General features: G+C 41.8%; 1 protein-coding gene across 4 annotated transcripts in view; it reads left to right on the top strand.

The window, feature by feature from the left end:
- The first annotated feature begins 6,659 nt into the window (after positions 1 to 6,659).
- Positions 6,660 to 20,176, top strand: part of LOC130917694 (neuroblast differentiation-associated protein AHNAK-like) — a 56,253-nt gene continuing 42,736 nt past the window's right edge. For 2 of the 4 annotated variants that reach the window (XM_057839337.1, XM_057839338.1), the window contains exon 1: positions 6,660 to 6,809. In XM_057839337.1, the coding sequence (XP_057695320.1) occupies positions 6,752 to 6,809 (58 nt within the window). In that variant the 5' untranslated portion in view covers positions 6,660 to 6,751. Of the gene's footprint in view, positions 6,810 to 15,623; positions 15,772 to 20,176 lie in introns of those variants that run through there. The other 2 variants (XM_057839340.1, XM_057839339.1) reach the window with 1 other exon arrangement.

Consider the following 20,176-nt stretch of genomic DNA (forward strand, 5'->3'; position numbering starts at 1 on the left):
ATTGCGGCCTTAAGCTCATCCACAGTGTTGGGTCTGGTGTCTCTCAACTTCCTCTTCACAATATCCCACAGATTCTCTATGGGGTTCTGGTCAGGAGAGTTGGCAGGCCAATTGAGCACAGTAATGCCATGGTCAGTAAACCATTTACCAGTGGTTTTGGCACTGTGAGCAGGTGCCAGGTCGTGCTGAAAAATGAAATCTTCATCTCCATTAAGCTTTTCAGCAGATGGAAGCATGAAGTGCTCCAAAATCTCCTGATAGCTAGCTGCATTGACCCTGCCCTTGATAAAACACAGTAGACCAATTCCATCGCCCCAGTCTTCCTCCAAACTCTGTCACTTTGATTTCCGAATGACATGCAAAATTTGCTTTCATCTGAAAAAAGTACTTTGGACCACTGAGCAACAGACCAGTGCTGCTTCTCTGTAGCCCAGGCCAGGCGCTATGGCCGCTGTTTCAGGTTCAAAAGTGGCTTGACCTGGGGAATGCGGCACCTGTAGCCCATTTCCAGCACACGTCTGTGCACACTGGCTCTGGATGTTTCCACTCCAGACTCAGTCCACTGTTTCTGCAGGTCCCCCAAGGTCTGGAATCGGCCCTTCTCCACAATCTTTCTCATGGTGCGGTCACCTCTTCTGATTGTGCAGTGTTTCCTGCCACACTTTTTCCTTCCCACAGACTTCCCACTGAGGTGCCTTGATACAGCACTCTGGGAACAGCCTATTTGCTCAGAAATTTCTTTCTGTGTCTTAGCCTCTTGCTTGAGGGTGTCAATGATGGTCTTCTGGACAGCAGTCAGGTCGGCAGTCTTGCCCATGATTGCGGTTTTGAGTAATGAACCAGGCTGGGAGTTTTCAAAAGCCTCAGGAATCTTTCGCAGGGGTTTTGAGTTAATTCCAGGCATGCAACTTGCCACCTTTCGGCGAAATTTCGCCATTTTGAAATCAAAATGGGTCATTCTTCTGAATCACGTAGATCCGAGGAGCAAAAAATGGGGCAGGGTGGGGTGGGGTCTGTCAACGAGCGAGTGAAACCGTTAACTTCAAAACCATAGTCCATGCTCAAAACTACACTCTAGTCCAGGGGTCCCCATCTGCCGGGCCGCGGACCGGTTCCGGTGCGCATTTACTACCGGGCCGCACAGAAATATTAATTTAATAACGACCGCATTCTGGCCGAATTATCCCTGTGCCCCTGCTTAACACACCAATATCCCTGTCTACTCTAGATATAATACTATGGGATCGATTAGAATCAGGGCCGGAGTGGGACTCATTTTCGGCCCTGGAATTTCATGCCTCAGACCGGCCCACTCATTTAAAATTATGTCATTATGCATACACGTGTTAAGTTCAGTGTTCTCTAAAGCCGTGTACTGTAATTCTGTGTATTCCAATTCAGTGCAGGTCATGGTTGTTTAACAAGGTGGCTTTATTTTAACAAGTGCAACACAACATATTTTGAACAAATTTAAAAATGGATTTTAAAAAAAACTATATTAAATGATACATTTGAAAAATAAATTAGGCCTGTCAAATGATTAAAATTTTTGATCGAGTTAATTACAGCTTAAAAATTAATTGTAATTAATCGCAATTCAAACCATCTATAAAATATGCCATATTTTTCTGTAAATTATTGTTGGAATGGAAAGATGAGACACAAGATGGATATATACATTCAACATAAGGTACATAAGGACTGTATTTGTTTATTATAACAATAAATCAACAAGATGGCATTAACATTATTAACATTCTGTTAAAGCGATCCATGGATAGAAAGACTTGTAGTTCTTAAAAGATAAATGTTAGTACAAGTTATAGAAATTTTATATTAAAACCCCTCTTAATGTTTTCGTTTTAATAAAATTTGTAAAATTTTCAATCAAAAAATAAACTAGTAGCCCGCCATTGTTGATGTCAATAATTACTTACACAATGCTCATGGGTGCTGAAGCCTATAAAATCAGTCGCACCCAAACGCCAGCGGAGGGCGGCAAAACTCCATAAAGCACAATTAACAAGTGGGCATGTCATTGTACTGTCATTTAAATCTGTCTGAGCAGGGCATGTGCGTTAATTGCGTCAAATATTTTAACGTGATTCATTAAAAAAATTAATTACCGCCCGTTAACGCGATAATTTTGGCAGCCCCAAAATAAATGAATAAATAAGACCTTTTCTGCAACATCAAATATTAACAAAATGAGTGCTTACAGATAAAACAAACATAGCAACATAACAATATGAAAAATAAAGAATACGTATTGCACATTGTAACAACTTCTAATGATACTATTATCCATTTTCCATTTCCACTTTAAAAACGCCACGTAATTGATTATATTAATTCTAATGTTCACTCGCTGAACGACATGGCAATCCTACCTTCCAGCTCTGCACCTGTGGTGTGTTCATTATGGCTAATGCTTGCTGCTACATATCCCTTGTGAGGTGCTACAAGAAGCCAAAGTTTCCACAATTACATATTGTCGTATCACACGGTGCAAGTTGCATTTTATTCGCCATCTGGCCTTACCACTTTCGTTGTAATCCTCTGTAGTTTGAGGCAGCAAGGTCGTTGCATGAAAAAAATTAGCTATTTTCGCGCATTTTGCCGATTCTTTCACGAGTGCTTTTCTCTTTTTAATTCTTATTTTTCAGCGCCACCCTTGCTCTTTTTATCCATCCGAGCACCGAGATAGCAGCTAATTTGGCTCAATACAGACTACAATTAGGGGGCGGAGCTGCATGCTGTATTTTTCGTCTGCACACGTGAGGATGAGTCTGGAAAAAAAAAAAATACTGTTTTTTTTTTTTTTAAGACGGCCCACAGGGACAGCGGTAACAGAATGTAAGTTATACTCAGTGACACTGTCATAAATAAATACCAAACAAAAAATGATAACAGTGTAATTTTTTTTTTTTTTTTTTTAATAAAACGCGGACCGGCCCATCTGGCCGGCCGGCCCTTCTGGAATCGTCCAGAAACTTCCGATTAGTCACTCCGGGCCTGATTAGAATGCCGTCATAGGAATCCACTGATTGGACTGCTAGCAGTACATCTTGTTTGTGTATATAATATACTGTATCTATGTGCGCTTGTCTTCGATAATAACGTATTACTAGGCCGCGGTCGCAGCACATTTGTTCCCGGAAATAATTAGCCCCCACACGAGCGAAGATGACTGGAAAACAGATGTCTTTGGAGATATTTTTACGGCGAAAAGAGCACCTGACGAGTCTACAACCTAGAAGACCAACGGACGGTGAAAGAGTGGATTCGTGACCCGTTTGTGAATAAAACCGAGTGATTCAAGCATGTCTGTGCAACAGGAGGATCAACTTGTAGATACCACAAATGACGGCGACCTTATTAAACGTACATTTGAGACAACAACTCTACCGAGGTTCTGGATTAAAGTCATTCCGGAATATCCTGACATCGCTACGAGAGCATTGAAAACCTTGCTGCAATTTCCAACATCGTATCTTTGTGAAGCGGCCTTCTTAATTAATGCTTAACGACAAGGCGAAGTCGTTAATGGTGAAAGCGGTGTGCAGTTTTTGTGTACAGCTAACATGGCAGGATGTACCTGTAGAGAACTTTTCTACAAGTCCTTTCATGATCAAACGTAAGTTAATATTCCTTTCTTTCAAGAAAGTTTGTGTAGTGTTGACTTTGGAATCGCTGCATTTTCACATTTTGTGGCTATGTTTAACGTTACGCGCATGTGCAGAACCACATCGTTGCAATTTTTGAAGGGTTGCAAAATTTGTCCGAACACCGGTCCGTGAAAAAAAGACCCAAATAACAACAGTCCGTGGTGCAAAAAAGGTGGGGACCCCTGCTCTAGTCCGATGACCTAGTCCTAGACCTATCACCGCCACTCTCTTCTCGTGACAACAAATGACTGACAATAGTGGGAGATGGGAGTACAGCTGTTCTCTGCTTAATGGAAATCGGACATAACCGTATATTTTATAATTTAGATTTTGTATAATTTGCCTCTTAATGCGTCTTATATGTTCTGATTTCAGGATGAGAGATTTAGACTTGTATATGTTAAATTATTATGTACTGTGTTTAATTCGAGATGTCTCTGGTTGCACTATGAAACGCACTTTTCCGCGCATGCCTTGTGTCCATGTTACTTTGTCACCTTTTTCACCCCTAACCATTTTGCATGCCTGTAATTCGTTGATTCAGATGTTTAGGTTAGTAGCTTCTTTAGAGTACCTTTTCATGATATGCTAATTTTTTGAGATAGGGATTTTTGTTTTTTCTTGACTTTTTTGCCAAAACCATCAATATTAAAACAATAAAAGGCTTGAACTCCTTCAGTTGTGTAATGAATCTAAAATATATGAAAGTCTAATGTTTATCAATACTAGAGATGTCCCGATCCGATATTTGGATCTGATCGGACGCCGATATGGCCAAAAAAATGCGCATCGGTATCGGATCAGAACACGATCCAGTTTTTCTAAAAAGCCCGGTCCGGGTTTTCCAGCGCACTGATTTACATAACCCATTCCAGTTTTTGCTTCGGTTTCCCTAAAATCCGGTCCGCATTTTACGGCACACTTTCAACGCACTACATTTACATTACCGTTTCCTAATTTACCGAGAGACTTTATCGGTAAAAATGTCAGCTGTGTGGGATCATTTCACCTTAAAGGACGACAAAGACGAAGAGGCAGAGTGACACACATTTGCCACAATAAAGTCAAGTGTGGTGGTAAAGCTGTAAGAGGTTTTAATGCAACCAACCTAATCAAGCATTTAGCGAAATACCACCACAAACAATATGAGGAGTATGTTAAGAAAACCGAAGACAAAAAGAAAGGTCCTACGCAACTAACGCTGGCAGAAACTTTTGCTATGCGTGACAAACTGGCACTCGACAGTCCCAAAGCCCAGGGAATAACAAGAGTTATTGCCGAAGAATTCATTCTGGATGACGAGCCATTATCTCACGTGAGTAAAGACGCACCATCCAACACGCGATTCGGCCGCTGAAGATTCGAGAACGATTCACAAACATCCAAATTCCGATTATTGAAATATGTCAAGTAAAGCGGAACTAGTACACAGCGCGGTCTTCGGGACGCAATGAGAAACTGATCGCATTGCGTCCCGAAAGTAAACATAACTTGTCTTAGACCCGGGTAATGCCAATGCTCAACTCACGGCTTTAGCTCAACTCATGCCGCTCGATAAAAAACACAAGAATACCTGACTTCAGCTGACGGCTGCAACAAACTACGTCAACGTCGTTTTACTGGAGATAATAGATATCATATGTATATAGAACCAGATGCTACACGACAGACTCGACTGCGTTAGCAAACTTAAAGTATTGAAAACCAGATGCGTTAGTAAACAGCCGCCATCTTAAAGCAGAAGATTTCCCAAGTAGGCTGTTGTGAACCTTCCAAGCGAACCTAATTAACTTTTTATCTAAAATACTCCTAAATCGGCAAAATCTTGACTTGAATCTATCTTCAAACAGTTTTAAAACACATGTCGAAAGTAGACAGAAGGGAAATTATGGAATAACGGGAGCAATTTTAACAACTTTAACAGTTGATTCGCAAAATTAAATGAATTGAATGTAGTTTAAAGCTGCTGATACAGAATGGGGACTTGAGTATTTTATTTACTGTTTTAAAATGTTAACTTGATACTGAAATAGTCGTTTATTTAAACCTGAGAGGCTTTTTATACAATTTTTATAACTAATGCACAAAACATTAAAAGCATCTAATAGCTTGGGGGATTTGTGGGATTTTCCACTGAGGTTGTTGGTGTGTTTTGCTTTTTTAAGACAGTTTACAATATTATTTGCGCGTTTTACTGACTGACTGACTATGCCATTTCTGTTTGTTATTTATAATGTTTTGTGTTTGTCATTGAATAAACAGGTCAGTTTCTTGTGACCAACCGTTGTGTGTTATTCAAACTCACCTAATTCAGCTGGCTAGTTGTTATCAAGGGTACTAAAACCGTTTTCAACATGAGTCTGACAACTAAGTAAGGAGGCTGAATAACTTTAAACTTTAACACATGCTCAGATAGGTCTGTATCGGTATCGGCATCGGATCGGAAGTGCAAAACAATATCGGTATCGGATCGGAAGCGCAAAAACCTGGATCGGGACATCCCTAATCAATACATTACCAGAAAATAATGAACTTTATCACAATATGCTAATTTTTTGAGAAGGACATTTAAGTTTGAGGTTTTTATGTAAAATTTCCGCCTGGTCACTTGTTGTCCAAATGGGACTGGACATATTTCAGTCACTTCAACAACGGAGAATAATGTGTTGATTAAAAAAAAAAGTGTTCTGCTGCCGCAGTAATCAACGCGGTGGGGTTCAGTCTGCCATCCAGTATGCAGCCTGCGCTAAGCCCACCAACAACAGTTCACGCTAAAGCCTCCCAACGTTAGCAACAATGAGAGCTTTACGGGGACACTGAGCAAACTGCTGACTGTCCTCAACTGCTAATGCATGCCTATTCTGTGCTGCCTACACGCATACACACACTGGTCGATGATGCAAAGTTGGGTACTGGATAGGACCACCTCCCATCTTTTCCATCCCTCGGCGTGAGCCGCACAGAGAAGGTCGCTGGTGCGCCGGCCCCAAAGCTTCAAAGCCACCCCGGGATCACCTCCGTCTTGAGAGCCCCGAGTGCAGGCTGCTGTGTTGGTGTGCTCCGTGGGCGTCTTCCTACAGACCATGTGTGAGTGTCTCCGTGGAATATTCCGAGTCACCTGGACACCTTCCTCCGATGCAGGTCAGGATGAATAACGGTCGATCTGGATCGGCACAAAGTAGCAAAATTTGAATACCGCCACAGAAATCCACCAATATTTAGCTTTGTATTGAATGAAATGCAAACAAAGTAAGGTGTGACATCAGCTAATTGTCACATTTAGTGGAAATGTCTTCATTTATTTTTGTTCATGTTGATTATTCTTCAATTGACCATTAATCAATGTTCCAACTTCTTTTACTAATTTGCTAACCAACATCATAGGAAGACAGGTTGAAATCGGGTGACGTCACTATGAAGTTAGTTAAAATGTTTCCAGGATTCCTGAATGAATAGATGTTTTGGTTTCAGTGTCCATGTAGAGTCATGGATGCACTACAGTGGGGCAAATAGGTTTTTAGTCAACCACTAATTGTGCAAGTTCTCCCACTTGAAATTTTTAGACAGGCCTGTAATTGTCAACATGGGTAAACCTCAACCATGAGTGACAGAATGTGGGGAAAAAAACAGAAAATCACAGTGTTTGAGTTTTAAAGAATTTATTTGCAAATCGTGGTGGAAAATAAGTATTTGGTCATTACCAAAAGTTCATCTCAATACTTTGTTATGTACCCTTTGTTGGCTATAACGTTTTCTGTAACTCTTCACAAGCTTTTCACACACTGTTGCTGGTATTTTGGCCCATTCCTCCGTGCAGATCTCCTCTAGAGCAGTGATGTTTTGGGGTTGTCGTTGGGCAACACAGACTTTCAACTCCCCCCACATATTTTCTATGGGGTTGAGATCGGGAGACTGGCTAGGCCACTCCAGGACCTTGAAATGCTTCTTACGAAACCACTCCTTTGTTGCCCTGGCTGTGTGTTTGGGGTCATTGTCACGGTGAAAGACCTAGCCACATCTTCAATGCTCTTGCTGATGGAAGGAGATTTTCACTCAAAATCTCTTGATACATGGCCCCATTCATTCTTTCCTTTACACAGATCAGTCGTCTTGGTCCCTTTGCAGAAAAATGGTAAATGGACAAATGGACATTACTTATATAGCGCATTTATCTGCATGGTTACCATGTCCAAAGCGCTTTACATGAGCACACATTTACCCATTCACGCACACATTCACACACCAATGGGGCTGCTTCCATGCAAGGCGCTGTCAACCCATTGGAGGCAAATCAGGGTTAAGTGCCTTGCCCAAGGGCACTTCGACAGTGGGCAGTCGTAGCCGGGAATCGAACCACTGACCCTTCGGTCCAAGGACAACTCCAGCTACCAACTACCAACTGCGCCACGGCTGCCCCAAAAAAACAGCCCCAAAGCATGATATTTCCACCCCCATGCTTCACAGTGGGTATGGTGTTCTTCGGATGCAATTCAGTATTCTTTCTCCTCCAAACACGAGAAGCTGTGCTGCTACCAAAAAGTTCTATTTTGGTTTCATCTGACCATAACACTTTCTCCCAGTCCTCTTCTGGATCATCTAAATGCTCTCTAGCGAACTGCAGACGGGCCTGGACATGTACTGGCTTCAGCAGGGGGACACGTCTGGAAGTGCAGGATTTGAGTCCCTGGCGGCGCATTGTGCTACTGACTCGCCTTTGTTACTGTTGTCCCAGCTCTCTGTAGGTCATTCACTAGGTCCTTCCCGTGTGGTTCTGGGATTTTTGCTCACCATTTTTGTTATCATTTTGACGCCACGGGGTGAGATCTCGCATGAAGCCCCAGATCGAGGGAGATTATCAGTGGTCTTGTATGTCTTCCATTTTCTAATAATTGCTCCCACAGTTGATTTCTTTACACCAAGCGTTTTACCAATTGCAGATTCAGTCTTCCCAGCCTGGTTCAGGTCTACAATTTTGTCTCTAGTGTCCTTCGACAGCTCTTTGGTCTTAGCCATCGTGGAGTTCGGAGTGTGACTGACTGAGATTGTGGACAGGTGTCTTTTATACTGATAATGAGTTAAAACAGGTGCCATTAATACAGTTAATGAGTGGAGCTTCGTTAGACCTCGTTAGAAGAAGTTAGACCTCTTTGACAGCCAGAAATCTTGTTTGTAGGTGACCAAATACTTATTTTCCACTCTAATTTGGAAAAAAATTCTTTAAAAATCAAACAATGTGATTTTCTTTTTTTTTTTTTTTTCACATTCTGTCTCTCATGGTTGAGGTTTACCCATGTTGACAATTACAGGCCTCTCTAATCTTTTCAATTAGGAGAACTTGCACAATTGGTGGTTGACTAAATACTTATTTGCCTCACTGTATATAACTTCACAGCTAGGTGGCATTAATCCTGATCCTATTTTTGCACAGAAAAGCCGCAAGACAACCAACCACAAAACCCATCTCATAAACCCTAATGCCAAAAACTTGCCCGAGCCCAGATACCCGAAACCTTTTGCTAAATAAACGTAAATCCAGGCTTTGTGGATCAAAGCTCATGTTTGCTGACACAGTTCTGACAACTACTCCATTGTAACATCATTCTGATACCACACCACTCCAAGCCAGCACCACACAAAGACGATTGTGATACACAAATCATACTATTCTTAAATTTCTCTTCTGGGGTTATCTTTTCGTAAAACATTGAGACATCCTTGCAATTGAACTGGCAACTCGTTTTAGCTGTACCCCACGGACAGAAAAGATTGAGGATATGAATGGATGATTGGATCTACACAAAGTTCTAACTATAGGTGTATACAATAAATTACTGCTCTAAAATGTGTTACTTTGAGATATCTGGGTTTAAAAAATAACAATAATAAATTCCATTGAATACGATTTTTATTTTTCAAAACATACTAACAAATTGGAACATAAGTATAATGTTAAGTTAAATTTTGGAAATAAAATTAAAATAAATGGAGTCCTTTAGGTGAGCCTAAACCCACAGCCACAGCTCAACATTATTACCATCAGAACAAAAATAATTGAATTATTTTCCATAAAAAGCAAGTGTGTATGACTCGTATCATGTTTACTTTATACACACACTCTCTTTCTCAACACGGACAGTTGCCAGAGAGAAAGAAAAACATGTTTTACCACCGCTAGTTACACTAAATACGCTGGAGTTGACTGTTGTAGCTGCTGGGAAACGTTCACGACAATGTTACCTTTAATTTTGTATAAATGCGAAATCGTATTGGAGGTTTTGCCTCCTCGGCAGCCCCCCTCCGCAAACATGTTTTACATGTTGGTTGGCCTTCCTCCTCTAGGCCGCGGCCGTCAGTAACTTTTCTGTAGCCGAAGTATTCCCATACCAGCGATTTCATTTTCTTCGATGGGGGAAAAAGTTCAGGAGTTTCACCTCCTCCAGCTATCGTGTAGCACAGTTGACTCACTGACACTGAGCAACAATCGGTGGGGGAGGGTTGAGATTTACAGCTGCAAGCAAAGGATTTCTCCATGCATTTTTTGAGACATAAAAAAATAGCTAATACCTTAGGGACGATATGACGGAAAATTTTTGCGGTTTTAAAACCTTGACATTTTCCAACCACGGTATACAGTTAGGCAAATAAGTATTTAGTCAACCACCAATTGTGCAAGTTCTCCTACTTGAAAAGAATAGGGAGGCCTGTAATTGTCATTATGGGTAAACCTCAACCATGAGAGACAGAATGTGGAAAAAAAAAACTGAAAATCACATTGTTTGATTTTTAAAGAATTAATTTGCAAATCATGTGGAAAATAAGTATTTGGTCAATACCAAAAGTTCATCTCAATACTTTGTTATGTACCCTTTTTTGGCAATAACGGAGGCCAAACGTTTTCTGTAACTCTTCACAAGCTTTTCACACACTGTTGCTGGTATTTTGGTGTTTTCACTCTTCGCTTGGTGTAAAAAAAAATCAACTGTGGGTGCAATTATTAGAAAATGGTAGACATACAAGACCACTGATAATCTCCCTTGATCTGGGGCTCCATGCAAGATCTCACCCTGTGGCGTCAAAATGATAAAAAGAACGGTGAGCAAAAATCCCAGAACCACACGGGGGGACCTAGTGAATGACCGACAGAGAGCTGGGACCACAGAAACAAAGGCTACTATCAGTAACACAATGCGCCGCCAGGGACTCAAATCCTGCACTGCCAGACGTGTCCCCCTGCTGAAGCCAGTACACATCCAGGCCCGCCTGCGGTTCGCTAGAGAGCATTTGGATGATCCAGAAGAGGACTGGGAGAATGTGTTATGTACAGATGAAACCGAAACAGAACCTTTTGGTAGAAACACAGGTTCTTGTGTTTGGAGGAGAAAATGCATCCAAAGAACACCATACCCACTGTGAAGCATGGGGGTTGAAACATCATGCTTTGGGGCTGTTTTCTGCAAAGGGCCTAGGATGACTGATCTGTGTAAAGGAAAGAATGAATGGGGCTATGTATCGAGAGATTTTGAGTGAAAATCTCCTTCCATCAGCAAGGGCATTGAAGATGAGACGTGGCTGGGTCTTTCACCATGACAATGACCCCAAACACACAGCCAGGGCAACAAAGGAGTGGCTTCGTAAGAAGCATTTCAAGGTTCTGGAGTGGCCTAGCCAGTCTCCAGATCTCAACCCCATAGAAAATCTGTGGAGGGAGTTGAAGGTCCGTGTTGCCCAACGACAGCCCCAAAACATCACTGCTGTAGAGGAGATCTGCATGGAGGAATGGACCAAAATACAAGCAACAGTGTGTGAAAAGCTTGGAAAGACTTATAGAAAACGTTTGGCCTCTGTTATTGCCAACAAAGGGTACATATCAAAGTATTGAGATAAACTTTTGATATTGACCAAATACTTATTGTCCACCATGATTTGCAAATAAATTCTTTAAAAATCAAACAATGTGATTTTCTGTTTTTTTTTCACATTCTGTCTCTCATGGTTGAGGTTTACCCATGTTGACAATTACAGGCTTCTCTAATATTTTCAAGTGGGAGAACTTGCACAATTAGTGGTTGACTAAATACTTATTTGCCCCACTGTACCTTGAAACTGGTAATCGGCACATGTCTAATCCCAACACAAAACTATTATCATCGCCACATAATCTCCACAACATCCTGACAAAGTCCCATCAGGATCCCCACAAATTGTCCAGAACATTCCGAGATAATCCCAATTTCATTCTAACAATTTTTTTTATATCTAAATAGCATTCCAGCACAAACTCAACATTATCCTCACATAATCTCCACAATATCCTAACAACGTCCACCAATCTAAGACCCATCCAAAATGTCCTTACACATTACCATCCCACTGCTGACGACTACATCCCTAAAGCATTTGGAAAAAAGGCTAACAACATTCTAACGATATTCTGACTAACATCCCAACAACATCCCAATGTCACCTTGACTACACCACAACAACATCCAAAAACATTCTAACACTACTAGCACGACGCTGGATGTGATTCTTCTTGGTTCTGGATGAATTCAATGAAATTTTATTTGTATAGCCCTATATCACAATAGGTTGTCTCAAAGGGCTTTGTAGAGGCAATATGATACGCAGTCAGAAACAGTAGATGAATTAAACAAAGTCCAAGTCCTGGGCATCCCTCATCCTCAGACCCTCCATGTCGGCAAGGAAAAACTCCAAAAACCCTTTGGAATAAAATGAGAAACCTTGGGGAGAACCACAGTCAGGAGAGATCCACTCCCAGGACGGATAGACAAGATGCACCAGGACTGCTAATGGGAATTAGCAGACGGAGTTACAGTTTGTAAAGATGCAATAGAGTGAGGGAACAAGAGGAGGTCCATCTATAGCCTGGTACTCCAGACTCACTGCTGTTCCAGCTATTGAGTCTGGCCACCATTAAGCGGATAAAATTTCCAGGGCGGAGCAAGGCTCAGCAAACAGACAGCGGAGTTGACCAATCAGCGACGGGCGGGACGAGGGACTTGCGCGCGGAAGTAAACATACAAGGAGAGCGGAGTTTATTCAATATGGCTAGCGCGAGACAGACTGTTATCAATGACTTGTGTCGATGTGTTTTTGGTAATTTAAAACTGATTTTACCGTGGATTGGAACATATTCTCGGCTCTCCTGTTCGCCATCTGTGTTGTTGTGGAGACGACTTCCGACGCGGAAGAGTGACGTTGCTCGTTAAGAACACGTCACGCAAATAAACGAATCTGATTTGTCAATTGATTTTGTACTTGCTCGAGAGGCCGTTAATGGTCTGGGTCCCAGACTATAGACCCCACTCACATGACGTCACAACCACGCCTCCGCGCCATATTGTCCATCAGCTCGTCGTGTTTACGCATTACCGCTACGTAAATTCCTCCTATTATGCCGTGTTTTTCTGCTCGTTAACATTAATAATCAAAATGGTGAAGGCGTGTGTGGCGGTTGGTTGCAGTAACAGAGAAGATAGACGGAGAGACTTGAAGTTCTACCGTATTCCGAGAGACCCGGAGAGGAGAGCAAGATGGACTGCTGCAATTCGACGAGAAAACTGGGCACCAAACGATCACCACAGATTATGTAGTAGTCATTTTATATCTGGTAAGATGCATTTAATATATATTTAGAGGGATGTGGGCTGACAACCACATTTAAGATCATTGCGAGGCTTATAGCTGACAACACAGTTTCAAATTCAAGATGTTTATTTCTTCCGCCATCATTAGTTTTTTAATAATATTTAGCTGGTACCAAGTGAAAGAAGCTGGCCTCGTCTACGGCTCATCAGTTAAACAGGGCTGTCCAAACTTTTTGCACAGGGGGCCAGATTTGGTGTGGTAAAAATGTGTGGGGCTACCTTGGCTGATTTACGCAGAACTATATATTCAAACAAATTTTAGCAAGCCCTTCTGTGTGTCACATTTGCTTTATTATTATTTTTTTTTTAATTCATAATTTCAACAATCTCGCCCTTGTGGCGTTCTCTTTCGACACTCGGGCTCTTGCGAAATACTGCTGCTGTGAAATTAAACTAGCTTCAAGTTGCTTTAATTTCTCGCTGCGTATCTTCCGTCTTGTCGTACATGTCAGCGTGTCTTGTTTGGTAATATCGCCTCACGTCGAACTCTTTGAAAACAGCGACTGTCTCTTTGCAAATGAGGCAGACACAGTTGTTGCGTATTTTATTGAAGAAATAGTCCAATATCCATCTATCCTTGAAGCGTCGGCCATCGCAGTCAACTTTTTTTTTTTTTTATTGATTGTCGCCATTTTAGAAAATTGGAAGTATAGGGTCACACGGGGTAATGTTGCTTAGAGTGCTGCTCTTAAATTTTTTCAAAGTTTCGTGAGAATAGGCTGAGTTTCTGTGGACAAGATAGTTGTAGATATCAGGGTAGCAGATGTCAGGTAGAGACGGCAAAGACAGCGGGTCGAAAAATATCGATTTAGGCATCAAATATGGATCTGGCGAATGGATAGGCTGAAGCTTTTCGACATAACGCCTTTTATGCAACGCATCCAATGAGTTTACAGCGTCTGAAAGCACCGGGGCTTCCATGAATTGCACTATAAATTGCACGACAAATTGAAATCATTGAGAATACGGATAAACAATGATGGACAATATGGTGGCCGGATACAGCGACACGTCATTGTGTGACGTTGGTGAGTGGGGTCTATACTCTCAGTGTTTGGAAAAACACAGGGAGAACAGTCTGGCCTTGCCAGGCAAGTCCATCTAGCCAGATGAGATGGGGGGGGGGGCAACGAGGACGTCCATCCAGCCAGGGATCCGGATAGTCAGGAGGCTGCGGCTGAAAAATAGCCCCTTCTCAGAGGGGAAAGGGGACACCGGATGACTTGTGATGAAGAGACTAGTCAACTAGATATTAAAATTAGAAAAGAGAAATAAAGTAAAAGTAAAGTCGAATAGGAACGTTTTTAGTCTAATCTTAAATGTACAGACTGTGTTGGCTTCTTTAATACTAGCTGGAAGCTGATTCTACAAGACAGGAGCTTGGTAGCTAAAGGCTCTAGCTCCTACTGTACTTTTAGAAACCCTGGGAACTGCCAGTAGACCTCCATTCTGAGAATGGAGTGTTCTGTTGGGGCGGTCTGGAACCAGAGCATCGGTGAGATAAGATGGCCCCAAACCATTAGTGGTCTTAAATGTAAGAAGGAGGATTTTAAATTTAATTCTAAACTAGACTGGAAGCCAGTAAAGGGCCTGGAGCACAGGGGTGATGTGCTCTCTTCTATTAGTTCCTGGATGAAGTGACCAAAACGCTCCAAAATGTGTCATGTGACCAGTCCAGTCCTGATCTCAACTTTACACAGTGTCCGTTTCAGCTGAAGGGAATTCTTGGAACATGTTATGTTTTGTCATCAATCCACCTCATCGCAACGCAGGAATTATATGCCGGTCCTGTTTGTGCAGTTGGGAAGACTTCAATGTTTACCACATTACTAACACAGACACACACTAATAATAGAGACGCATACACAGCTGCTGGAGCATAGTGAGAGGAAGCTTCACCCTTTCTCCAAATCCTGCTTTCTAATTTTAGACCTTTGCTTTAAAAATAATCTCAAAACATCTCCCACAAGGACCGTCATTCCGGCGCAACTTTCTCACCACATTCCCAACGTTCCCAAAGACAACATTAGCCAAAAAGATGATTGATGAGTGTACAAATCTGTGCTAGTTGACAATGTAGAAAGGCAATCAAACTTCTCATATAGATGTTTCACTCGGGCCTATACTTTATTATCACTTTCTCCCTCCCTACTTTATCAGTGACACAGCCCCGCCTCTCAGTACCCAAATATGAGGTAACCCCTTCCTACAAGCCAGTCAAAAAGGTAGCTCCGCCCCTTCTGGTGATGCTGTGGTCCCGTGTCGGGCCTGAGGCTTTCAGTGAGGGGAGCGACGGGCTGCCCAGTGACACGGGGGTCGATGTTATCGAAAGACGAAGGGGGGGAATTCAAGAAATATTGACAACAAGAAAGAGAGACTGGAAGTTTTAGCGCAAGAAGAAAAGAGGTTGAGATTGAAGCTCAAAGGCTGAGAAGGTAGGATGGACCTTCCGCTTTCTTCAAAGCCCAATTGCTCCATCTCCATAATTCTGGAGAAAAATGTGAAGTTTGTGTCCTGAAGTCATGCGAAGATTAATTGAAACTTGTTTAGCACGTGCAGAGCAGAATGACTGCACATTGCTAAACAATGGCATGCTGTTTCAGCAAACACTTGAGTAGTGTGTGTGTGTGTCACCATGACTTTAAGAGTGTTGGCTCAAGAAGCTCAGGGAAGTGACTGGTAGCTACCTCATTTTAGTCTTTAATAAACAATATTGGTTGGGATCTGAAGTATTTCAAGGAAAACAGGCTTTGTTGTGGTCCAAAATGTATCTGAATGTTAAATGAAGCGGAGCTGTCAGAGGTGCTAGCAATGCATTGACTTTGTTTAGTCTTGATCTTAGCATTACACACCAGTGACAGCTGCAGCGTGATGGTCATTGGATCTGTTTGCCCCCTCCTGCACCGAAATGGACCCCCCTTACCCAACCCCAGCCTGGTATGTCGGGATGGCGAGGGCACAAGGATGACACCCAAGATAGTCGCGTATGTCGCTATGATAACTTCTTTGTATACTAGCATTGTATCGGAAGGGCTTATAATGTTTTGTCACTGGGTGGTAGCTTCGATGGTTCTTCAGGAAAGGGTTCTGGTACTTTCAGTTGGAGGTTAGCCAAAACAAAGGTTTGCAAGATAGAAAAACAGAGGTTTGGGAACTTGTGAATTAAGGCACTACTGTACTTACATCAAATCTGGTTGGTTTGGACCGAAATATGCCAAGATATTTTTCGATCCCAATTAAGGGGTAACCTTCAAATTTGTAAACCCTTACCCATGAAGTTGATTCATTTGTAGTACTATTTGTCTGGACCAGTTAAAGAAACTGATGGACTTAATTGACTCCTGGGAAAGATACAGTGGTATGAAAAAGTATCTGAACCTTTTGGAATTTATCACATTTCTGCATTGAATCACCATCAAATGTGAGCTAATTGTCAAAATCACACAGATGAAAAAAACTGCTTTAACTAAAACCACCTAAACATTTATAGGTTTTCCTATTTTAATGAGGATAGTATGCAAACAATGACACAAGGGGGAAATATAAGTAAGAGAACCATATTTTGTGCAGCAATAACCAACCAGACGCTGCAGATCAGTCTGGCACGTCGATCAGGACTAATCTTGAACTATTCTTCTCTACAAAACTGCTCTAGTTCAGTCAGATTCCTGGGATGTCTCGCATGAATCACTGTCAAGTCATGCTAAAGCATCTCAATGGGGTTCAAGTCTGGACTTTGACTTGGCCACTCCAGAATGTGTATTTTGTTCTTCTGAAACCATTCTGAAGTTGATTTACTTCTGTGTTTTGGATCATTGTCTTGTTGCAGCATCCATCCTCTTTTTAGCTTCAACTGTCTGACAGACGGCCTCAGGTCGTCCTGCAAAACATCCTGGTAAATTTTTGAATTCATTCTTCCATTAATGAATGCAAGTTGTCCAGGCCCTGAGGCAGCAAAACAGCACCAAATCATGATGCTCCCTTCACCATGCTTCACGGGGGGATGAGATGTTGATGTTGCTGAGCTGTTCCATATTTCCTCCACACATGACCTTTGTCAAAATCATACAGATGAAAAAACAGTGTTTGCTTTAATTAAAACCACCCAATCATTGATAGGTTTTCATATTTTAATGAGGATAGTATGCAAACAATGACAGAAGGGGGAAAAATAAGTATGTGAATCATCACATTTAATATTTTGTGCCCCCCCCCCCTCCTTTGGCAGCAATAACTTCAACCAGACGCTTTCTGTAGCTGCAGATCAGTCTGGCACATCGATCAGGACTAATCTTGGCCCATTCTTCTCTACAAAACTGCTGTAGTTCAGTCAGATTCATGGGAGGTCTGGCATGAATTGCTGTCTTTCGCTCCTGCCACAGCATCTCAATGGGGTTTAAGTCTGGACTGTGACTTGGCCTCTCCAGAACATGTATTTTGTTGTTCTGAAACCATTTTGAAGTTGATTTACTTCTGTGCTTTGGATCATTGTCTTGTTGCAGCATCCATCCTCTTTTTAGCTTCAACTGTCTCACAGACAGGCTCAGGTTTACCCACAAAACATCTTGATAAACTTTGAATTCATTCTTCCATTAATGATTGCAAGTTGTCCAGGCTCTGAGGCAGCAAAACAGCACCAAATCATGATGCTCCATTCACCATGCTTCACGGCGGGGATGAGCTGTTCCATTTTTCCTCCACACATGATGTTGTATGTTACTTCCAAACAATTCAACTTTGGTTTCATCAGTCCACAAAATATTTTGCCAAAACTTCTGTGGCGTGTCCAAGTGCCTTTTTGCGAACATTAAACGAGCAACAATGTTTTTTTAGACAGCGGTGGCTTCCTCCGTGGAGTCCTCCCATGAATACCATTTTTGGCCATAGTTTTAGGCAGAGGGTTCGCTTACTTATTTTTCCCCTTCTGTCATTGTTTGCATGCTATCCTCATTAAAATTTGAAAACCTATAAATGTTTGGGTGGCTTTAGTTAAAGCAGACACTGTTTTTTTTTCATCTATGTGATTTTGACAAAGATCAGCTCACGTTTGATGGTGATTCTATGCAGAAATGTGATAAATTCCAAAAGGTTCAGATACTTTTTCATACCACTGTAAGAAATATGGAGTTGGTTTCTGGAACAGTTCTTCAGTTCTTAATCCTTAAATTTCTACATGGAGTATATGGCAAGAATTTGAATGAGAGCTGCTCGTTTTCTGTGTAGGACCTTTTCTGCACTGCTTCATTGTGCTATCATTGGCTTGTTTGTCATGTCACTGTTAATCGTTTCTTCTGATTGGTCAGGATTTAGCATGTGTACATGCAAATCGTCGCAATCTGATTCATCGTAGGACTGGTATTGTTTGACCACATGTGCTTCCTGTTGAAGTAGCGAACAGAGTTGGTAAAAACTCTACAAGTGCATTAACAAAGTATTTAATTCCCATCTTCATGGTCCTCAAAGATCAGATGTAGTGTCACGCTGCCTCAGACATGTTCGGCATCCAAAGCCTTCACGAGTCCAGCTGGCGTGTCAGATAACAAGAACTAAAATCTCCCCAAAAAATGTTCAGAAAATGGTGCGGTAAACACAGCTCTACGCTATCATATGAACTCCTTGACACTTAAGCATAAACAAAGACTAGAATTTATATGATGGACGGTGACGGAGGTTTCCTGATGTCCGGTTTTGGTCGGTGGTGGTTATAGGTGGGGTTGGTTTTCGAGCAGGAAGTTGGGTCAACAGTGGTTCAGTGGCTTGGGAGGGAGCCCCACGTGAGGAAACTATGTTTGACATTTGCTGGACGGTGAATTTCCCTGCGCACGTCAGTGAAGGAAGAGTCAAGTAAACACATCATTATGTACCATGAAACATGTCATGTCATCAGAGCGAGGTTATAAAAGTTTTGGAGGGATGGCTCAAAAAGTAACTTGCTTTGTTTCTTCTTGGTGACAACACTAAATAAAATGGCTCACCCTGTTATTCGTCGACAGATCAGGAGGAAATTTGGTAGATATATTCTAGAGATGTATGCACATGGATCTTTCGATGCTAATTCTTAATTTTTGTCTCAAGGTTGATTACAGTGATTCCTCATTTTCACGGTTAATGTAAACCAGAACCAGAAAGGTGAAAAACCGAGAAGTAGCGCCCACCCTAACAAAAAAAAGATTGTGTGTGTGTGTTCCAGGTATTTATTCAGATTTAGCATTAGAAAGAGATACATATAAGACATGTTTTTTCACTTTTTTTCCCAAAGTATAATTGAAAAAAAAAACTTTCATCAATAATAATAAGCACTTTAAATGTAATAATTATAAGTTTAGAAGGAATCTGAACTTTTAGCCAGATTGCTGGAATCGCATCAGCTGAACCGCCGGCCCCGCAATGGCGCAGCTCCAACGACCCGGGCCAATTCCTACAACCCGGCCAAAAGGCCAAACTCCGCACGTTTACCTTATTCTTAACCCCTTGTACTGACTCCATTTTGAAAGCGGGAGAAGGGCTTCGAAACATAACTTGACAATTTATTCTGAGTCGACGGCAATCAAACAGCACGGAGGGACCTAGGCGAGGATAAAGGTCACTATATTACAAGTCAACAAAAGGTTCCCGACAAAAAAAATGGCAATGCCTAGTTAAACATTCAGTTTTTTGAAGGGTCTCGTGGAGCGGGTCGAAGGCAGGCAGAAGGGTGTGTATGGGCGTTTTTTAGGATTCTTGTCTGTTTGTGGAATGGACAGGAGGATTCGGGAGATACTGTTGTCAGGGCAACGAGGGTTGTGGATTTTGCCACTTCAGCGTCTAAGGGGCTCTTGGAGTCTTGTCAGTCGTGTTATC

The sequence above is a fragment of the Corythoichthys intestinalis genome, chromosome 6 (genome assembly GCF_030265065.1).
Source record: "Corythoichthys intestinalis isolate RoL2023-P3 chromosome 6, ASM3026506v1, whole genome shotgun sequence".
In the NCBI taxonomy this organism is placed as follows: Eukaryota; Metazoa; Chordata; class Actinopteri; order Syngnathiformes; family Syngnathidae; genus Corythoichthys; species Corythoichthys intestinalis.